This window comes from Dipodomys merriami, unplaced genomic scaffold (assembly GCF_024711535.1).
Source record: "Dipodomys merriami isolate MVZ:Mamm:240054 unplaced genomic scaffold, mDipMer1.0.p SCAF_8, whole genome shotgun sequence".
Lineage (NCBI taxonomy): Eukaryota > Metazoa > Chordata > Mammalia > Rodentia > Heteromyidae > Dipodomys > Dipodomys merriami.
The window spans coordinates 26,877,031-26,899,534 of record NW_027206401.1 but is presented as its reverse complement, the minus strand read 5'-3'; the positions used below and the strand labels follow the sequence as shown (position 1 = coordinate 26,899,534).

Here is a 22,504-nt window from a genome sequence, read left to right as displayed (position 1 = left end):
AACCTGAATAATATAATAATGTAAGGAGCATGAATATCTATGAGAAAAAAACAGTGAGCTTGAGAGAGCAGTGAACACAAAGGCCTAAGGCAGTAGTCTCTGTGGACTAAGGAAAAAGCTGAGAGAGAGAATAGAAATCTGGAGTAATAGACTGAGAATATTGCTTTTAAGACCCATTGGTGGTCGTGACTGTGAATGTATTTCTTCTTTATATGAACACAAGTCATTAGAGGAAGTGGCTTCATAACATGAGAGGTAATTGAGTCTTCCATATGAATAAGAAGATGAAAGAAAAGGCCAGTGAAAACTAGGGAGATATAAATAATCACGTGGGTAACATTTCTTCCAAATGATGCTACAGCTCACTATGTTTGTTTTTGTTTTGTTTTGCTTTGTTTTTTGTCCGTTGTTGGGCTTGAACTCTGGGCTTGGGCTCTATCCCTGAGCTCTTCATCTCAAGGCAAGTACTCTTACCACCAGTTTTCTGGTCATTAATGGGAGATAAGAGTCTCATGGACTTTCTTTGCCCGAGCTGGCTTTGAACTGCAATGCTCATATCTCAGCCTCCTGAGTAGCTAGGATCATAAGCATGAGCCACCAGAACACAGCTCAGCTAACACATTTTTGGTCTTCGTTGTTTGTTTAAGTACAATCATAGATTTTTCACTCTCGCAGGTGTATCTGGTTCTATATTGGGCAATGTGGCAGAAAAAAATTAATGCTTAGTTTTAAGCACAAATTGGAAAGGGAAAATAAAGTTATCTTTGAGGGTATCAGATTATACCTTTTAGTTCAAAATACACCGTAAAAGGGGAACAAATCTATAGGCTATAATTTCTCTACCATCATCAAAGCCAAGTAAAACCTGTATGAGAAAAGATTGCTGCAGGAGCTACTTGTGCAGCCTCACCCTCCCTATCCTCATGTTTAATACTGAAATGGTAAAACATTTCCTCTTTTCTAGAAACCACTAACTGAGAAGTAAACAAAAGCCATGCTGAGGTCGAACAAAATACAAATGTTTATCCTGTTAACTTTATGCTTGTTTTTAGCCTAAATATTTCCTACTAAAGGCAACAATCTCATCTAGATTAAACTAGATGGAAAACAAAGTGGTTTTCATGGACTATGATAACCTATGAACAAGCTAGTATTAATTGATTTAATCATAGCATTGGAGTAGAAATTATATTCTCTGTCTTCACTGTAAGACTTCTAATATTACCTAAATGTATTCTCTATATCTCCTTATTTAGAGTCTTAATTATAGACTTCTGACTACATTTTCACTAATGAGCATAATATAAACTAGTTAATTTTTCAAAGATGCTAATGTTTAGCCAGATGCTAGTGGCTCATATCTGTAATCCTTGCTGCTCAAGAGACTGAGATCTGAGGATCATGATTCAAAGTTAGCCTAGGCAGGAAAGTCTATGAGACTCTTCTCTCTAATTAAGCACGCAGAACACCAGAAATGGAGCTGTGATTCAAAGAGTAGAGGGCCCAAAAGCTCAGGGACAGTGCTAAGGTCCTATGTTCAAGCCCCAGAAATGAAGCATGCACGCGCATGCACACACATACACACACACACACAATATTAATATTCAGAAACAAAGTATTCATGTTAATTGCAAAATTAAACACTGTTATTGTTCACTCCCTAGAAGGTAAAATACAAAATGTCCCTAACAAGGTAATGGCTTACCATAGCACTTAAAATCACCGTTTTACTTTTATGTCACTGAACAACACTATGACCTTACTGATTGAATTCAATGTTTGCTACAATGCTTCTTTTCAATTATAATTCCATAAGAAGTATAACAGCATTTACTATATCAGCAATGGATAACAGGATTTAATAAAACAGCTGCTTTGAATATGTATTTTTATTAAAAATATTTTTTCTCATAGAATTAATAATGTCACTAAGATCTTAGTGAAAATTCTGTGACAAGATAGTAGTTGTACACTTTCTTAGAAACTCAATTAAATTATGAAACTGTTCAAGAGCTGAAACTGTGTCTGTGGTTTCTTTGGTGTTTCTCAGTGCCTATTACCACTTTATGTACTCAATAAAGGCTACGGGGTGATTTTCCAATGAAGTTGCAAGCGAACCCAGAGAGACCGAAAAAATCTTAGTACAAATTGACTTTGCTGCTTTCTTTTGGATTAAGGAGAAGGGAAAGAAAAATAGTGAGGCGGAAGCAGAGTATAAATAACAAAGACATCATCAGTCCATAAAGTGGACCTAAGTCCCTTGGTAGAAGTGAGCCCAAATTACATTTACAACAAACTCCAGGAGAAGAGAAATGAAAAGCTCAGGAGAGTATGGACCTGTTATCAATAATCTGAAATCAAATTTCTTCAAGTTCCACAGAAATCATTATTGGGTTATTTAAATGATTTTTCTACTTCCTTGACTCTGCAAATTCATAAGAATGGCCATCAAAAAACCCCCAAAATCCAAAAACAAAAAACAAAGATTCACTTTGGTGTTGTATTAAACACACATGAATCACCCATGGAAAAAATTCAGATATAGTTCTGGAGACAATATCATTTCAAAGTACAGTTAATATATAAAAATATTCAGATAGGGGGGGCTGGGAAGATGGCTCAGTGGTAGAGTGCTTGCCTCCCATGCATGAGGCCCTGGGTTCGATTCCTCAGCACCACATAAGCAGAAAAAAGCCAGAAGTGGTGCTGTGGCTCAAGTGATAGGGTGCTAGCCTTGAGCTGAAGAGCTGAGGGATAGAGCCCAGGCCCAGAGTTCAAGCCCCATGACTGACAAAAAAAAAAAAAATTCAGATAGAAACAACTACAGCATCTACCACTTTGTAGAGAAATTAAAAAGAAACTCAGAGGAGAAAATAGATAAAAGAATTTAGAATAATAGTGTATAGATGTGGACACTACTTTGGGCTGAGTTCTAATCAGTATAACTATTAAACTTATAATTCATGTCTCCATTAATTTTAAATGATAAAAATTTAGTTTTATCAAATTTGAAAAATGTATTTCTAAAATTTATATGGGCACATTTCAAAACAGTATCAGTTTTGGTTGCACCATACATAGTGTACCATTTGAAACAAGAACATCTAGTATTCTTTTGCTCATTTAAAATTTAGATATGTACCAGACATCTTGAACAACGAATCACCTGAATTACAAATAGGAACTATGAATGAGAGGAGAATCTGAATGCTTCCTTTGACTTTCTCAAGAGTGGCAAAAAAAAAAAAAAAACAACCCAGAAAACAAAAAATGAGATATTTTTAGTCCCTTTCAAATTTAAGATATTTGATATGGACTGATTGCATGAGTCTCTTAACTAGGTATGAAGATTAGAAGAAAATTAAAATGTAGTTTATCAATGGGTTGTGAGACCCTCATTATTCAGATTTTACAAAGCACCAATATCTAAATTGCATTTTACCAAATAACTCCGTTTCCTGTTCAGCTGACTAGTTTTCACAATAGAAGTAAAGAAATAGGATCTTGAAGTCACCATTACAAAAAAAAGATTTTTATAAGAATTCACAAGTCTGACAGCTGCACTATAAACACTAGTTAAAAATCAGTAATGTGTACTATTAGGAGGGCTGTTTAAGGTCTGAAGCTAGAAATTCCAAGGCCTTTAGCCACCACCTAGCAAAACTATCAATGAAGTATATGGTATTTTCTGTTTTTAAAATGTTCTGTTGCTGGGGCTGGGAAGGTGGCTCAGTGGTAGAGTGCTTGCCTTGCATGCCCGAGGCCCTGGATTCGATTCCCCAGCACCACATAAGCAAAAAGAAAAACGCCAGAAGTGGCACTGTGGCTCAAGTGGTAGAGCGCTAGCCTTGAGCTGAAGAGCTGAGGGACAGCGCCCAGGCCCAGAGTTCAGGACCCATGACTGGATACCCTCCCCCCCCCAAAAAAAAAAAGTTTTGTTGCTTATAAAATGAAATATTCAGACCTGATTTTAATTAGTATATACAGAACATTAAATTATTAGTCAAATCAAGATTTAATTTATCAAGTGAAAAATATATCAAGCTAAACTTAACAATCACTTTTCCTTGTTCGCCTGTGAAGGGAAAGAAACTGGTTCAGCTTCTCTATGGAATAACTGCCATTCTCATTTCTTCTACACTGGAAAGCTTCTCCCTATCTGTCGTCTGGGGAGAAGGGGTTTGAGGCTCATTACCGTTCACCGACACCTCCCAGGGTCAGCCAATTACTCTGACTTTGAGTACATAATTTACTTGCTAATTTTGAGAAAAGGATTGCATGTCTTTATACAAAGGTTTCTGCTAGTTACTGAAATAAGCATACAAACTAGACACACTCTATGAAAACTACAGATAATTACAGCCAAAGTAGAATCTTACAGTTCACATGCTGGTACTTAACAAGTTATTCCATTAATATCACACCACTGAATCTATCATCCCACTGATTGACTTAATATATAACACCCTTCCCCAAGAGTACTATATTTCAAACTGTATGTAACACTTGTGGTTATAAGTTATCATCTCTTTTTGAAATAGTTCCTCAGCTACTATGACTCCTAATACAAGGAAAAACTATGACTAAATAAGACTTTATTTACTAAAGAATGCTATACCAAGTTCTCAAGCAAACATTCTCCTAGTCTTCCTAGCCATACCTTCCTTTCTTTGGATAGTTGTTTGTTGTAGGATCACTTTTAACTCAAACTAGATGAGACTGAGGAATCATGAGATAATCTGGGCTTGTATGAAGGTCCAAAATAATTTACTACAGAGCAAAGAACTACAAAGAACTCTGAAAAATATCCCTGCCTCTTCCTATTACAAAAGCCAATAAACAAAAACATATTTTAAGCTGACTTGTATGTTCTTGATTATAATAATCAGGATTTCTTATCATTTGAAGTACTAATACTGAAAAAAGTTGGGTAACTACTTGAATAAGTTTGAAATGAATTGACATCCATCCCAATCTAAAGTTAGGGGTCACTGTTATTCACTATGACTAGATAAATATAACACATGAATGAATACTTTTCAAATTTAGAGCATTTTGATAATGGTTAATAGTTGCCAGTAAAATTCAATAATCAAAGCATTGGTAATAATCAAAAGAAAACAAAAACTACATCCAATTAAGCATGTTAAAAGATCATTAAAATTTCCATGGTAAAATGGTTCAAATAACCATACAGCAATCCAGAATAGAAACTGTCAGTTGTAAATTCAGAGAATTTTTAAGAAACTTATTGTGGATCAGTTGATTGGAAGTGTAAAGAGGTCTTTGATTTAGACAGGTGGAAAAAGAAGATCAAAAAATGAAGTAGAGGGTTGGGAAGGTGGCTCAGTGGTAGAGCGCTTGCCTTGCATGCCTGAGGCCCTGGGTTCGATTCCCCTGAACCACATAAGTGCTCAGGCCCAGAGTTCAGGCCCCACAACTGGACCAAAAAAAAAAGAAGTAGAGGTTGATTAATATCACCAAGAACATAAGGAGACAGGGAAATTGCTTCCTGCCCTGTGAGTTGGTACCTGCCCTGTGAAGCAGGTAAACTCTGCCCCCTCTTTTTTTTTTGCCTGTTCTGGGGCTTGAACTCAGGGCCTGGGCTCTTTCCCTGAGCATCTCTGTGCTCAAGGCTAGCACTCTTATCACTTGAACCATGCATCACTTCCTTTTTCTGTTTATGTGGTACTGAGGAATCGAACCCAGGTGTTCAGTATGCTAGGCAAGCACTCTACCACTAACCACATTCCTAACCAAGCAACCACTTTTCATCCGTGTGTGTGTGTGTGTATGTGTGTGTGTGTGTGTGTGTGTGTGTGTGTACAAATATTATTTTTTCACAAGGTATACCCTTCAGTCTGTTGAATCAGTGAGCAAAAATGTCTGTTCTACATCTCATGTGTATAGAAACTTTTTTGTCAATAAAGATCAACTTCTACAAGCTGTGGTATTATCTTTAGTCAAAATGACCTGGAAGTAGTGCTAAAGCCACAACTGAGCACATTGAGTCTCACCATCCCTTTCTGTTCTTCTTGTGGCTATGGGAAAACAAAGATCAATATACTTCGGCATGAGAGTTTTAGACTAAAATTTTCATTTATAGCAAACAGTAACAAAAAAAAGAGCCTTAAGCATCCCCTGTCACTTTGAGTTTAAGAGAAAATGCACTAATAAACTCTTACCCATGGGTCATCTTTGACAACAGGCAACATGATGCCAGCTCTTATTAAAGACTATTCATATCAATGCCCTAAAAATTTCCCTTAAAATTACCATCTTTTGTATCCCTGTAACAAGATGTCATTTTAAAAGTGCCAATGAGAGACAGGATCTGTCACCACAGTTAAGTCTCAAAACCATTTCAACACCAGAACAGCAGCACCTCAAGGGTCTGGTTTTTGTTAGTATTATTTATTTGGGGGTTATCTGGAAAAACAAGAAAAAAAAACTATTTATCTACATTGGTTTTCAATACAACAGCAAGTAAATTATCACCTGTATATATTAGATATAGACTCTAAAAGTTTGTCAGAAATAAATAAAACTGTCAAAATTCTCAAAATACATGTCCACAATGTTTGTGGACTAGCTAGATACACATTCAAATCCCTCTTATGTTTAAACTCTATAAGCTCTAAAATAAAATTAATATGAAATATGGTAAGACTTGTTCATAAAAAGAGTAAAAAGAAGGAAAATCAAAACTTTGTATGAAATTTAAGGATGCTCATTTAAAACTATTGAAATAATGTTGTTGTGTCCAGATAAAGAAAATATGAGGCTTTAATTAAATGTTAAAAATGTATCATAATTTGTTAATTGATCCAGGAATCGTGGGATACTTTGATTAGCAAAGCACTTCACTACTAGGCACAGGATTCTTGGATAAATCTTGACTTTGCCAAAACAATTAATAAATATATAAAAACAAAAATAAAAGAGGGAGATCCAATAGTGTCAAATGGATTCTCTAAAGATAAACATAAATAGTCATACAAAAAATAGAGTTCCATGAATAATATGTAACCTGGAGAAAAGTACCAATACTGCTTTCTGCAACCTTTTCAATTAACACATCATAGATAGTCACCTCAAAAAAGTTTAAACTGGCACAATGCCACCAAGCCATGATTCATGCTATGTGCAGGTGAAAGCAAGAGGATCATATGTTTAAGGTGAGCCCAGGAAAAGTTAACGAGAGACCCTACTTCAAATCATAAACCAAAATTAAAAGACAAACCCAAGGTCCCACAGCATAGCGTAAGTGGTTGAACACAATACCAGTAATGTACTTGGCTTCCGTACCAATTAATGCAATTGATAGGATGCTGCCTTTGTAGATACATATAGTGAATGCACAGCTGGTACTTGAAGATGACAAATCAACAACACAACCATATCCCTCTACCAAAGCATATTAATCATGCTAGGTTTACCCATATGGGCAGCTTCAATTTCAGCTTTCAAAATTAGGCTCACTGAGAAAGATTCTAAATTGAAGTTCAATATAGATTACAACATACTTATCATATATGAACATATAATAAATTGTTTCTATGAGCTTTTTGGTTAAATAGTTTCATATTTTTTCTTAATTTATTGGGGCTAAAATTTCAGAATTTATGTTGGTGATATGAGCTGACAATGGAACTATGCAAGAAGGTTCATTGAGAACAGAGCAAAATTCATCCTACAAATAGAAACATTTTGAAATTGAGCTTCCCCCCAAAGTTTTAAGAGGCTAACATAAGACAGTATTAATTAACATTGTTAATGTGAGAGAATGCTAAGATGGGAAAGAATGAGCTCACTATTAGGAGACAAAAACATGGGTTTGTATTCTTTTTTTTTTGGGGGGGGGGCGGGAGGGAGGGTCTGGTCGTGGGGCCTGAACTCTGGGCCTGGGCACTGTCCCTCAGCTCTTCAGCTCAAGGCTAGTGCTCTACCACTTGAGCCACAGCACCACTTCCAGCTTTTTTCTTTTTTCTTATGTGGTGCTGAGGAATCGACCCCAGGGCCTCATGCATGCAAGGCAAGCGCTCTACCACTGAGCCACCTTCCCAGCCCTGGGTTTGTATTCTGGCTCCGTCATTTACTAATTTTTATGGTTCCGGGCAAATTGTCACTTGGCCTGAATTTCAATTTCATTCCCTATATAACTAGTAAAAATTAAAGTATTAAAATCTAATAAAACTGATTATATAGGTATAAATATAGATATAGATATATAGATCTAATAATGGTTGTCAAAACCTTACTAAGCAAATTAAGTGCTAGAAACTGGCATGTACTCTTTCTCTAATCCTTAGTTCCTTATCCATATGCCCTACTTGGGAAATGTTCTGACTTTTAGATTCTACATTAAAAAAAGTCATTACTAAATGTGGTGGTTTGAACAACAAATTAATCCAGTTTAGAGGCTGCTAAACTTCTCCAAAAAGACATTTTCAGTTTATTTTTATTTCCATTTCTGTCAGTACTGGTTAATATTTGATATTGGATTCAACAATGCTGTTTCTCATTTTGCTGAATTCTTTTTCTTAGGTTTGAGTTCATTTGCCACCACCTCAAAGTCACTTTCCAAACAACCTAAATCTTAAACAAACACAGCATGACTTGACACTACATTTTCTGTATTTCAGTAAAGTCCCAAAAGTACCTAAATATTAAGTGCTATGTGGACAGGAGCTTGGTATTTTATTTCCAGATACAGCTTTATAAACTAGAACAGTGCTAAAATATACTATAGAATTGTAACTTTTGAAGGATTGAAATGTACGTTTCATTCTTGAACATATTCTTTTAAAATGTACTAAAGATCTATCCAATGTGTCATATTCCTCTTAATTATTTTAGTCTCTAAAAATACTAAGAAAGCCAGGAGCCAGTGACAGACACTTGTAATCCCATCTACTCTGGAGGTTGATATCTGGGGATTTGGGTTAGAATTAAATGGGGGCAGACAAATTTGTAAGATTCTTACTTCCAATTAACTAGCAAACAGCTGAAAGTAGAGATGTGGCTCAAGTGATAGAACACCAGCCTTAAACAGAAAAAGCCACACAAGAGTACAAGACCCTGAGTTCAAGCCATAATAATAACAGCGACACAGACACAGGCACAGGCACACACACACACACACACACACACACACACACACACACACACACACACACACACACACACACACCACACACACACACACACACACACACACACACAAATACAAGTGAGAAACTCAGAATTCCTAACTTTTTGCTATCAGATCTAATAATAGAATTAATAAACCTGTAATACTAACGCTTCATACTGGTATAATTTATAGGTTACATGGAATAGAAGTTTCATTGACCTTTCAATTCTTTGAAGGACAAAGCAGTATCATCTGAGGTACTCTTTTGAAGCAAAAGAAACAGAGCTAATGTAAACTAAATGATAGCAATACGGAAAAAAAGCATTTCATATGTGTCACACTATTTAGGGCAGTGTAAAGCAGATGCCTTTGATGAGAATCACTTTGGAGAAACTTGATTGATAAACTTTAAAAGTACAGTCTTAATTTTAACTTAAGACATTATCCAAACTTTCATAATGATATGTTATTCATAATGACTTGCAATAAAGAAGACTGCAGTTTAAAAATCAATCAAAAATGACCACAGAGGTGCTTTTGTGCTAATAAACACATGCAATTTCATGAAGTGAAAACATTTTTACCTCTCACAATAAGTTGAGCAAAATTGGATACACCAGAACCGCGTTCTGACTGAGTTACGCAGCGATACAAATCCTGGTCGGTTTTGGTCACTTCTTGCAATCTAAAGGAAGCAGCAAATCTTCTATGATTGATGTTCTTAGTCTGGGCCACAGGTATATCTTCGCCATTTCGTCTCTGCAAACAGAAACCAATCTTTAAAAGCAAGTTCTTAACCATTCCATAAATCTAAAGCATCTTAGCAAGCAATATCAGAGATAAATTATTCTTGTTGCTAAATTAGAAGGAAAAATATCTACATAGACCTACAAGTCTTTCAAACAACTAAAGGATATTAAGTAAATATAGGATTAAAAAAATAAAAAATAAAGAAAGAAAAGAACAGAGCTGACATTATAGTTGTAGTTCCTACAGCAGTGAATGAATTAACAAGAAATAAAGACTCCATGATCCTATCTCTGTGATTGCACAGTTATGAACTTTACACTGCTTTGCATATGCAGAGTGGTTTGTCCTTGCATAAGATGCACATCACACACTGTATGGTGCTGAACTCCACAAAAACACTGTGCCTTTGCCACAGAATGTCAATAAAATACTAATGAATAGAGTCAAACCAAAATCTGCACTCTTTGCATCACAGTTCTCTTTGTCATTGACAGCCAATTCATTTTGAATAAGCATTCAAAAAAACCTAAATGTTAAAAAAGTAACTGTTGATTTTCACATTGAAAATTTGGAACATATATGTGTGATATAAGGTATTTTACATGAGACCAACAAGCATAATCTATAAGGAAATGATTGAAAATCTCAACTATAATAAAATATGAAACTTCTATCTATTGAAACACATCACAAAAAAAGTGGTTAAAAAAGACCTATGGGCTATGGTATTTGTCAAAAAATAACTATAAAAAATAAAAAATGAGGACATGTAAAGATCTTCTACAGTTCAATAAGATAAAAACTCAATCAAAAAGTAGACAGACTATAAAAAAGAAAAAATGTATATATCTAATAATGAAAGGAAATCATTCATCTAAGTTTTTAAAGTTGTTTATTTTTAACATTATCTATGCTCAACACAGAAAAAGGCAAAGAGAAGCACTTTGAGAAAGAATTGCTCATTAGCCTTTACCCGGTTCCTGTTAACATAATAAAAAACATTCTTAGTATCCTTTATACCTGAAATATAGATTCATGGGAGTAGATATGGGAAATATTTATGATTTTAAATTTTAAAAGAGTCATTAACAAAGAAGACATATGAAGAAAATACACAATGTTTATTTCTATTAATCAGAAAGGTGGGTGCATTAGTGGTAACGACAAAGTGGTTTCTATGATTGTCTTTGCATATTACAAAATTGTCAGGCTAATGCTTTAATCATTTTCTGACAGCCTTCATTACTACCTTACAACATGCACCTTTTCTTTCCTCATTTCTCTGCCCTGTCAGTAAGACCTCATATTCTTCTTTTTTACTTCACCATGCCACTTCTTCAAGGGAACTTACATCAGCCTTAAAGAATTCTGATTCATTTAACTTTCTGTTGTATATACATTGACAATATTGTTAATTTCTTTGCAACTATCCTAAATCTACTCAGTTCTGCAGAAATCATTTTCTCACATGAAAAATTTGAGTCACTGTCAAGCAGATTAGCAACTGCTAAAGCTTGTGATTTATTTTCCATGTTGTTATGAACTACGATGTTAGGATCTTCTCTCTCTGTATGCAATTCATATTTCCCTTACACTGTAGAGTACAACTTTGTGCTGCTGTGTTGTGTCATAGATATAGCCCCAAATGCCCTTCACAGATCTGCATTCAGATTTGAGAACTGGCTTTAATATTTTGTATCTTAATACAATAAGACATATAAAGTTCATTTATGTTTGGTATACTAAAGTTGTTCTGAGGGTAGTAGCTTTGTTTATATTTACATGTGTTTTCTTTCCATGTCATGTTTTTATTTAAATAGTATCTGGATATTTTCTTCAAATGAATCATATTTACTAAATATGACAGAGACAAAAATTAGAGATTTCATTTTTGCTGTTGATTGCAAGGATTGAAGCCAGAGTCCACAAAGTGCTCAGCTTGCTTGCTTGTCTGCCATTTTACCACTTGAGTCACACCTCGAGTCCAGCTTTATTTGTCTAGTGAATTGAAGATAGGCTTTTACAGACCATCCTTCTGATCAGAGTCACAAGAAGTTAGGATTATGAGCATGAGCCACTCATACCCAAATAAAGCCTAAGACTTTTTATAAATTATAACAATGTATACACAGCAATTCAACTTAAAAATAAAAGGAATCTATATAAATACTAAGTCTTTAGAACACCAAGATCTCCTTAATGTAAAACTTTTAACTTCACAGATAAAGGTTTGAATTTTATCTGAATCTAGCCCATGAAAACAGACAGGAAAAAAAAAAAAAGAAAATACAAAGCAAACAAGTGTCTAAATAGAACAAAGTATTAAAACCCAAAAAGGGAGGTCTATGTTTTAATAAAATTCAAAGCAAGATGTAAAGGAAATCTATGAATCTAGGCCAATTTTGTTGGGGGGAGTGTCGGTTGTGGGCTTGAACTCTGGGCCTGGGCACTGTCACTCAACTCTTCAGCACTAGGCTAGCATTCTACCACTTGAGCCACAGTGCCCCTTCCAGTTTTCTTAGTGGTTTATTGGAGATAAGAGTCTCAGGGCTTTTCCTGCCCGGGCTGGCTTTGAAACACGATCCTCAGATCTCAGCCTCCTGAGTAGCTAAGGTTACAGGCATGAGCCACCTATGCCCAGGCAGAGGCCAATTTTTCTGTGTGCCCACCTCTATATAAATCTCAAAAATGTGTATCTTACACAAAAATAAACAGCTTGAGAGTCTAAAGTATAAATCCATTGACTACAAGACTGAAAAAGACTAAGAAGTAGAGTCTGTTCCCTAGAGTTAATGAAAATAGTCAGAAAAATATCTCTACAAAATACATCAAAAGAATAACCTAATATCCAAAGATTAGCATTCAAGAAAATGAGTCAGGATATGAAAGATTAAAATGGAATTAATAAAACTCAGCAATGAACTGATAGAATAATAATAATAGTAATAATAATAATAGTGAAAGGAAAACATTTTAGAATGTTTGCTTCACAAAATTTTTTGAGTATGAAATGTATTAAAAATGTTTTTATCTGATACACTTTTCTGGAGTGTATTCTGAGGCTTATTTAAACAATATTTTAATCCCATCATACTACATGATAGAAGTATTGAGAGATGGATACTAACCCTTGATATCATATACTTATTTTAAGTCATATACTTATTGTTTCTAGCTATTAAAATTATGCTACTCTATGTACTTCACGTTTCCATTTTACCAGAATTTGCATCACTGTCGTTCACTCTGGATAAGTTACCATATGTACATATGTTCTTGCACTTATTGGTAATCAGGCTGGCCTAGAACCTTCTATGCATTGCACATTCAACTTCACAATGTTCCTAGTACACCCCCCAGGGTCCTAGGAGTACAGGTAATTCTTAAACCAATCACAAAAATGAGTAAGAGAATCCTTCCAAACTCATTCTATTCAACAAATGTTACCCTTAAACTGGAATTCCTGATGGATATAGATATTTAAGAAAACTCTTCTGGCAAATATTAACAAACTGACTTCTAAAGCACATCAAAACATTGTTTTTGTCCATAACCAAATGAATCAAATCAATGCAAAGATGATGCAACAAATGCAAATAAATAAATAAATATGAAAAAACCAACAGAATAGCAAAACACATGATCATTTAAATGATACACTTAACATTCCTTCAGGGTAAAAAAATATTATTTATAGAAGAAACATAATGATGACCATAGATAACAAGCTTATGGCTAACATACTGGATGATGTTAAACTCAAAGTTTTCTCTTTAAAATCTGGATGGAGACAAGAATGCCATTCACTGTTTCTATTCAACATAGTAGGGATAGTAGTCATAGTAGTAGTAATCTTAGAAAGAGCAATTATGCAAACAAAAGAGATAGTTTTGCTTTATCTTTTCCAAAATTGAAAAGAGAAATAAACTATCAGAAAATACCTCGCTCATCAGAAGATGAAAATAATAATAATAATAATAATAGTAATAATAATAATAATACAATGAAGAAGAAGAAGAGGAGGAGGAAGAAGAAGAAGATGAAGAGAAGGAGCAAGCAGAGGAGGAGTAGGGGGAGTAGGGTGAGGAGGGGGAGGGGAGAGAGGAAGGAGGATGAAGAGGAAGAAATGGAAAAAGATTAACAAATACTCTGGTTTTTAAAACGGTAATAGATGATAGATCCAAATTTATTGTTCTCACAAGAAAACACAATTAAATCCACAATGTAGTGGGAAAATGGTCAGTGTCACATATAAGCACAGAGATGTGAAACAGAATGAGCTATCACCTTTCATCAGTTAGAAAAATTGTCACCAGAAGGTCAAAGGATGACAAGCCTTGGAGAGGAGGTGGAAAAGAGGGAACCTGTACCCACTACTCACAGGGATGAACATGAGTGAGGCCATTATGAAAACACGATGTACATTCCCACAAATATAAAACATAAAACTATCATATATATATATATATATATATATGTGTATATATATATATATCATATCCTTTTCCCTTGCTATCACTTTTTTTTTTGTCGGTCATGGGGCTTGAACTCTGGGCCTGGGCACTGTCCCTGCGCTCTTCAGCTGAAGGTAAGCCCTCTACCGCTTGAGACACAGCTCCACGTCTGGTTTTCTGGTGGTTTATTGGAGATAAGAGTCTCACGGACTTTCTTGCCTGGGCTGGCTTTGAACTGTGATCCTCAGATCTCAGCCTCCTGAGTAGCTAGGATTACAGGCATGAGCCACCGGCACGTGGCTCCTTGGTATCACTTCTAAGGGAATGAAATCAGTGTGTGGAAGACATCTGCCCTCCTATGTTTATTGTAGCATTACAACATTAGCCAAGAAATAAAACTTAAGTGGCCATCCATGGAAAAATGGATAAAACAAACAGCACATGGACACAATATAATGCTATTCTGACAATACAATGGGATGCAACGCTGCCAAGGGATATGGATGGAAGACCTTATGTCAAGTGAAATAAACTAGGAATAGAAAGACAAATGCCACATTGTCATTTGATAAAAAAAAAAAAAAGCTGAAGTCACAGAAATTAGGTTTACAAGGTTAGATGGGAAATATATGTGGTGTTAGGTTACATGGTAGGATAATTAAAATGATGGTAATGCTCCATATATATATATGAAAAGGGTCTCTAGGTCAGCCAAACAAATATAAAAAAATTAGAGTTGAGGAAGGAAAAGAGAATATTACAATTTTCAACCTTGAGGAATACAAGCATTTAACATCAGCAGCTGTGCAGATCCATGAAAAAAAGAAGAAACATTTTTGTGCCATATTTACTTATACCAAGTATCACCTATGATCTTGCCAAAGATCATAGATGCCAATTTGTAGAAAATAAAGACAAGAGGTGTGGGAGGATATGTTGTAATCAAAAGGACATTACTATTAGATCAACAAACTAAAGCCCTAGGTTCCCTAATACATAAATAGGGAAGAAAACAAAAGGGAGAAGAGTACAAACCTACAGATTAGTATGTTAAAATGGGGAACATATTTGTTAACATATATGAGATTATAAACCATAATGTCTAGGGATACATACATAAAGTCATGTTGATGGATGTTTGTAGAAGCTGGGAGAAAGCTCCATCATGTCTGGTGGAGTGTGCATGGAAGTAGCTTTTATGATGTTGGCTATGTTTCTATTTCCTGTGTGTCAAGGGATAGGGGAGTAACTGGACTTGAACTCAGGATGTAGCCGCTGTCACTGGTTTTTCATTTAAGGCTGGCACTCTACCACTTGAAGCATACTTCCACTTCTAGCTTTCGTTTGTTCTTTTCTTCTTGTTCTTTTTATTCTTACTAGTGAATCAGAGATAAGAATCTCACAGACTTTCTATTCAGAAACGGCTTTGAGCAATGATCCCCAGATCTCAGCCCCATGAGTAGCTAGATTACAGGTATGAGTCACCAGCGCCTGGCTGCAATGTTTCTTTCTTAGCCTATATAGCATTAACCATATAAAAATTCAGTGGATCATGATAATCTTTTGTTTTTTTTTCAATATCTATGTTTTAGTGAACAATAAAATGGCTTTCTAACTAGTCAATCTAAAGTCTGTTTATCATAAGGAAGAACCCGGGCCTTTGCCCAAGCTCCATGTTTTAACACTGATTTCAGAAGCTCACTGGGAAAGCAGTACTGTGACTGATATGTTTTGTGGAAAACACACTGACAGGGCAACTCCACTGAATATTCATGCTCAGGGAAAGCAGTAAGTCATTATTTACAAATAATGATAAGGAAAAATCTGTAGCATCAATAATTTTTCAAGCTATAACAGTCATGGTTTAGGGATAGATAAGGCAGGTAAGGAATATGCCACATGTTTTTCACTTATAATCATATGTGCAAGGTATAGACATTACATTAAGAATTTATGAATTATTAAAAAGTAAAAACAAATCACTATTGGAGTAACACATGGAAAGCTACAAGACAGCAATACAAGTTACTCAGAAATATTTAACAACCCTGTACAATTAAGTATGATTGAATTTTGTGATGCTCTCCAGATAATATACACCTATACAAAATGCAAAAAGTAAAAGGTTATCCTTATAATTTATGAAAAATAGTAAGTGGATTTATGTCTGTTCCAATAAGGAAAATACTTTATATGAGGCCAGGAATGAAGAATACAGTGCATTGACTAGAATAATCCCATGGCCCAAGCAAAACCAAGCATGACAAGAGTGATAGGTACTAACTAGAAACAGAATATGGTCTCATAAGTGGAACAGAATTAATTGTAAACCAGGACATACTTGGAAAAAATCACTGCAGCTTAATGAAAAGATAAACAGAGAAAATTAGAATTAAATAGCAGGCTAGTACAAGACGTTAGCATAAAAGACAAGGTTTGAACTCTTCTCCCACCTGATCTGTGGCCAAAGGAACCCAGCTGTCAAATACTGGCCACACCAACTGTGCTCTGATCATTTCATTCTCCTTTAGTGCTATTAGGAATGCCTAAAAAATTAAGTTGGCCACAAGCTTCAAATTGCCTTAGCAGACTTTTATTCAGGTTAAAAAGACCCAAAGAATGCCTTATCTTTTCATTTCTATTTAGTATCATTTATATGCTATTATGAAGGAAGAAAGGAGAAAAAAACACATAAACAATGATTCTAACAGATGAATTAGTTCCCACACAGAAAATGAGAAAATTTATTGACTACTTCTAAAAAAATAAACTTGGAGGAAATTTAGAAAACTGTTCTTCTGTTTTCATTCTAACCTCTTAAATACTGTCAGCTCTGAACCTAGCAGAACCAAAGCCCTCTGTGTTCTTTAAGGCTAGCATCTCACATAAATTTTCCTATTCCTCTGCATTGTCCATCTGAAAGCCCTGATTAGCTAATATCAATACTGCCAACACAGCCACTTCCAGTTTCCAACATAATTTACACACCATCCCTTCTTCACATCATAAGATCCTCCTCTTGTACTCCACCCCAGTCCACACTGAGATACATACATGCTTTCTGTGGTCCAAAGGTGAAGCAATGATCATACTTCAAATCTTGGTTTATTCAGGTTCTTTGTCAATGCAAGCTATCCATCAAGTATTCACTAAAGATTTACAGAATTATAGTCTGTTTCTAACTCTCATCTTATTTTTTTTGTTCCCCATCCCCACCAGTACTAGGCTCCTACAATGCTCAGTAGCCAGTACCTTCCTCCAGCACCCTCCACTATTGGACTATTTGTAACAGTGTGCTTCTATTTAGACAGGCCTCTATTTAGACAGGCCATATTCAGCTTTCCAAAGTGCTCTGGAGGACATAATTTCTCTGCCACCCAGTAAACCAACGCTAAGGAAGGTCTGTATCTTAGGCCTGAGTAGAGAGGCAGAACATTCCTTGGATGCTCTATTTCAGTCCAAAGGAAGTAAGATGGCTTGTATTTTTTGTATTTGTTAAACTGTTCTTACTTGCATTTGTTTATTTGTTCGTTTGTCTGTTTGTTTATTTTTCTGATCCTGGGGCATGAACCCTGGGCTTGGGTGCTGTCCTTGAGCTCCTTTATGCTCCTTAACTTAAGCCACAGCCCCCCTCCTGGTTTATGAGTGATCAATTGGAGATAAGAGTCTCATAGAGTCTTTTCTGCCTGGGCTGGCTTTGAATCCTGATCCTTAGATCTCAGCTGCCTGAGTAGCTAGGATTACAGGTGTGAGGCTCCAGCTCCTGGATTTATTTTTTTTATTGTTATTATATAGATGATGCACAGAGGGGTTATCATTTACATACATTAGGTCAGGAGTATATTTCTTTTTTGGAAAATGTCAACCCTCCCTACACTCTGTTTATCCCTCCTATACCAACCCATAAGTTGTATAGTTCATTTTCAAAATAGTGTCTATAGAGAGTACCCCTGCTGTGCTTTTCCCGCTTTGTCCCTCCATATCTGTGTCCCCCTCCTTAGCCTCCCAAAGATAAACAAATTAAGAAGACAAAAGGGAATAGAAATAAAAACAACAACAGAGAAAAACAACTCACATTTCCATTTCCTAGGATTAATTTTAATAAATATTATTTTACAAGATCAGAGGCACACAGACACTGCACCTTCGTGTTCTAACTCTCATTGTTAAAAGAGTATGGTCCAGAGTGGTTGAACAACTTTACACTCTGGAAAGCAGTATGGAGGTTCCTCATAAAACAAAACATAGAGCTCCCCTATGATCCAGCGATCCCCCTTCTGGGCATTTACCCAAATAATCACAAAAAAAGGCCATGTTAAAGCTAGGTGGACAACTATGTTTATAGCAGCATTATTCACATAGCTAAGATAGGGAACCAACCCAGATTCCCTCAGTAGATGAATGGATCAAGAAAATGTGGCATATATGTACACACACACACACACACACACACACACACACACACACACACACACACACACACACACACACACACACAATGTAATTCTATGCTTCCACCAGAAAGAATGACACAACCACATTTGTAAGGAAATGGAAAGACTTGAAAAAAATCATATTAAGTGAAGTAAGCCAGACAAAAAGAAACATGGATCCCATGGTTTCCCTTATTTACAATAAACAGTATAAATCCAGGATAATCTTAGCAGATGAGCAGAATAGCTCAATAGCTACTATATACATATGACCATATAAGATGATGCTAAGCAAAATGAACTCCAAGACATGGACACAAGAGATTTTGTTGTTGTTGTTGTTACTTTTAATGTACTGTGTGATTTCTTATTTCTTTTATATGTTCTTCCCTCTATGGTATATCCCTGTTGTCACTAGATTTGATTTTTGGTACCTTGATATTGTATATACATTTAGCTGAATTAGGGAAGGGAAGGGGACCAACAGAATGGTGAGACAAAGGACAAGGAGGAACCAAGCAACAGAGATATTCACAAGACAGTATGTTGGAAATGATCTGTACATCGTGGGGCGGGGGCAAGGGGAGGAAAAGTAGGAGAAAAATGAGGGCAGGGGTAACAAGTTTGATAAGAAATGTAGTTATTGCTTTACTTATGTTACTGTAGCCCCTCTGTACATCACCTTAACAATAAGAAAGAAATACATGTATCATTGAGCAAAAAAATTAAGCATTGAAACTGCCTTAATAAATCCACACAGAGGGAAAAAAACACATTATAGTCCTTGCTCCCTTAAAAAACCACATTATAGTCCTTGCTTCCTTATGATTTTTCCTTACTTGGTTAGGGAATCATTTTATCATTAGGGATAAAGTGATCTTGTAAAGCATGCAGATGAAGGCTCAAGTAATCCACACTTCTGGCAAATGACTGTCCACTCTATGTTTGGTCATTCTCACTGATTGTAATTTTACTACCTTCTGGGACAGCTCGTTCAAGGTTTCTACAGCCCCACAGTTAAAAAGTTCTTCCTTAAACTCATCATCATACATCTAAACACATGGCTTCAAATCATTAGCTATTATTATGTGTACTTGATCTGTAAAGAGCAAATTATGCCCCACTTATATATTTGAAGCTCTTAATAAATGTACCTAATCATCTTCCACAAGATATATTTGTGCAACAAAGGTACCTTAAGCCAAAGTGACATCCCATTCTTTATGTTCACTCTGTGTGCTAGAAATTATATGCTGCCTTTGTTATTTTAGTATCTCAGAGGGGTATCAGACATCCTTTAATTACCTAGAACTGTAAAACTTTTGACAAAGTCCTGCTGTTGAGACAGATTTAAATATATTGCATTTCCTACTTTTTTTTCTTTGTATAGTACTAATGCAAGCTGATCACATATTAACATTTAATCAGGTGAACTGTGAACAATTCCTCTCCAACTTGTTTTCAGTGACTTGGCTACTATAAAATGCAGTGCCAGGCAGAGATGAATTTCTTCAGACAACTGTCCTTTATTATGATGAATAAAAAATTTCCAGATATATTCTCTAAAAGAATAGCATGGTAGACAGTAAAAACTGTGGAAAATATGCACAAAACACCTAGCAGATGACCACAGGAAATGCAGCAGTATGAAATATCTGCAAGTATGTTGCAGGCAATGACTACAAACATTAGAAATGGTGCACCTGTATATTTTGTCAGGTGAAATGTTTGTACTTCACATTAACTCAAATTTGTAAAAAACAACAACAAAAGCTTGCTTCAATTTCCAATACTATATGGGGACATTTAGTATAGGAATGAGGCATTTGCCTGAACAGGTAAAATACTACATGGTTGGACGTTTCAGATCAGCCCCTTTTGTTAACCCTCAGCTGGCAGGGGTTGGCAATCCAAAAGGTCAGCCTCTCTCCAGTTGTTGTTTTTTTTTTTCAGAGCAATTTGCATCTCATTTTACTAATTTCACTCTCCAATTATTACTCTCAAGCCATTGCTTAAATTATCTGTTGCTCTATAAGGAATGGCATTTCCTTTGGCTGAGAAACTAGCTGTATCACACCACATTAGCAGAGACGAGACTCACCAAGGGCAAAGTGGTGGCTGACTTTCCTGTTTTGGCAGGCCCTCAGAGGAGGCACCAGGCCAGCACCTGCGGCGATTGCTGACAGATTGGCCCAATTGCCATAGCTTTGATGGCAATCTGCATAGGATTACCAGTCACACGTTAAACAGCCTCATTTCAATTCACCAAAACAAATGGTGCCACCAAATCTATTCACACAATTCCCTACTTTCAATAACTCCAGTGCTGAATTTCTCTGCCCAGTTCAGTGATGCATGTCGGCCAGGCTCTGAGATGATGGATGGAGTCATTACCATTTTAGTTTCTCTGCTGAACCTGAGGCCAAAGCATATGGTCTGACAGATGTTCTAGGAATGGGTTCTATTTGGTTTGCCATGTAGATGGTCCACTTACACTGGACCTTCGTGAATAAAATGCTAGTTTATTTGTCACAGTAAAACCCATTCCGATCTCTTTCCATCCTCCAGTTAAAGGGTGTTCTTAGAACACTCCAAGCAAGCTTTCTTCTATATTTTAACTGAAAGTAACCACTACAAATTATCTTTGAAACTAACCAAATCACTTCAAAGGGACAGACATACAAAGATGCATGCATGCAATGTTGGTAGGTTAGTGCCACCTGATATATTGACTAGTATTGCCAATAAATAGGATAGCTGATAAAATGTGTTATGTGCCCTGCTGCCATCTATAGACATTAGTCAATATGCCATCACATTGGATATTTGAAAAAAGAAAAGGCCATTATCTTCAGGTTGTCCTTAGTTTAAATGTATATACAGTGAATTAGGCTGGTGTCAATTTTTGTTGTATGTTTGTCGCCCATAGACCCCAATAGTCAATTTTAAGATATGGTATTTATATTACCCTCAGAAAATGTTGCCTTCCCTACTTCTAGACCAATTCTTAAATCAAGTCAGCAATCACTAATTTGATTTCAGTTGTTTCCCTGATATTAGTATAAATGGAATTGAATAGCATACTGGTCACATCAGAAAGATGTTAGATGCTGAGGTTCATGCATATATCATATGCTCCAGTAGTTCATTACTGTTATAGCTAAGAGGTATCTCCCAGGTTGAATGCTCAAATGTGTATGCATCCTACTATTATTGGACATGTAGCTTATCTTATTAATTATGGATAAGCAGGTTAGGAACATTCTTGTACAAATATTTTGGGGGGCATATATCTTATATTTTCTTTTTTTAATAAATAAGTTTTTTATTGTGAAAATACTGTACAGAGGGGTTACAATCACATGAGCAATGTAATGAGTACATTTTTTTTTATCAAGGATTGTTGCCTCCTCCTTTGTTTTTCCCCCACCATCCCTTCCCTCCCACTTCCACAACTACATCGCCCCCACCCCCCACCTAAATTGTAAAGTTCATTTTTCGACATAGTGTCTTGTACATCTCATTGTTGAAATGGGTCAACCTGTATCCCTATTTAAACAATTCGTTTTTTCCCTTCCGCTCCCCAAATTATACCAACATCAAATACAATGAAAACAGGGGTTATGCCGTGGGGGGAGGGACATATAAAGCAACAAAAAAATCATGTGGTACCTTATAAATATGTTAGAAACAATAGCAAGAAAGAAGAAACCACTTGTCTCCTTATCTTG

The 22,504-nt window shown here is 35.8% G+C and overlaps 1 protein-coding gene across 13 annotated transcripts in view; it reads right to left on the bottom strand.

The window, feature by feature from the left end:
- Ptprk (protein tyrosine phosphatase receptor type K) overlaps nucleotides 1-22,504 on the bottom strand; it is a 502,301-nt gene that overhangs the window by 222,884 nt on the left and 256,913 nt on the right. For all 13 annotated transcript variants that reach the window (XM_070010263.1, XM_070010273.1, XM_070010272.1 and 10 more), the window contains exon 6: nucleotides 9,721-9,895. In XM_070010263.1, coding sequence (XP_069866364.1) covers nucleotides 9,721-9,895 — 175 coding nt within the window. The remainder of the gene's footprint in view (nucleotides 1-9,720; nucleotides 9,896-22,504) is intronic.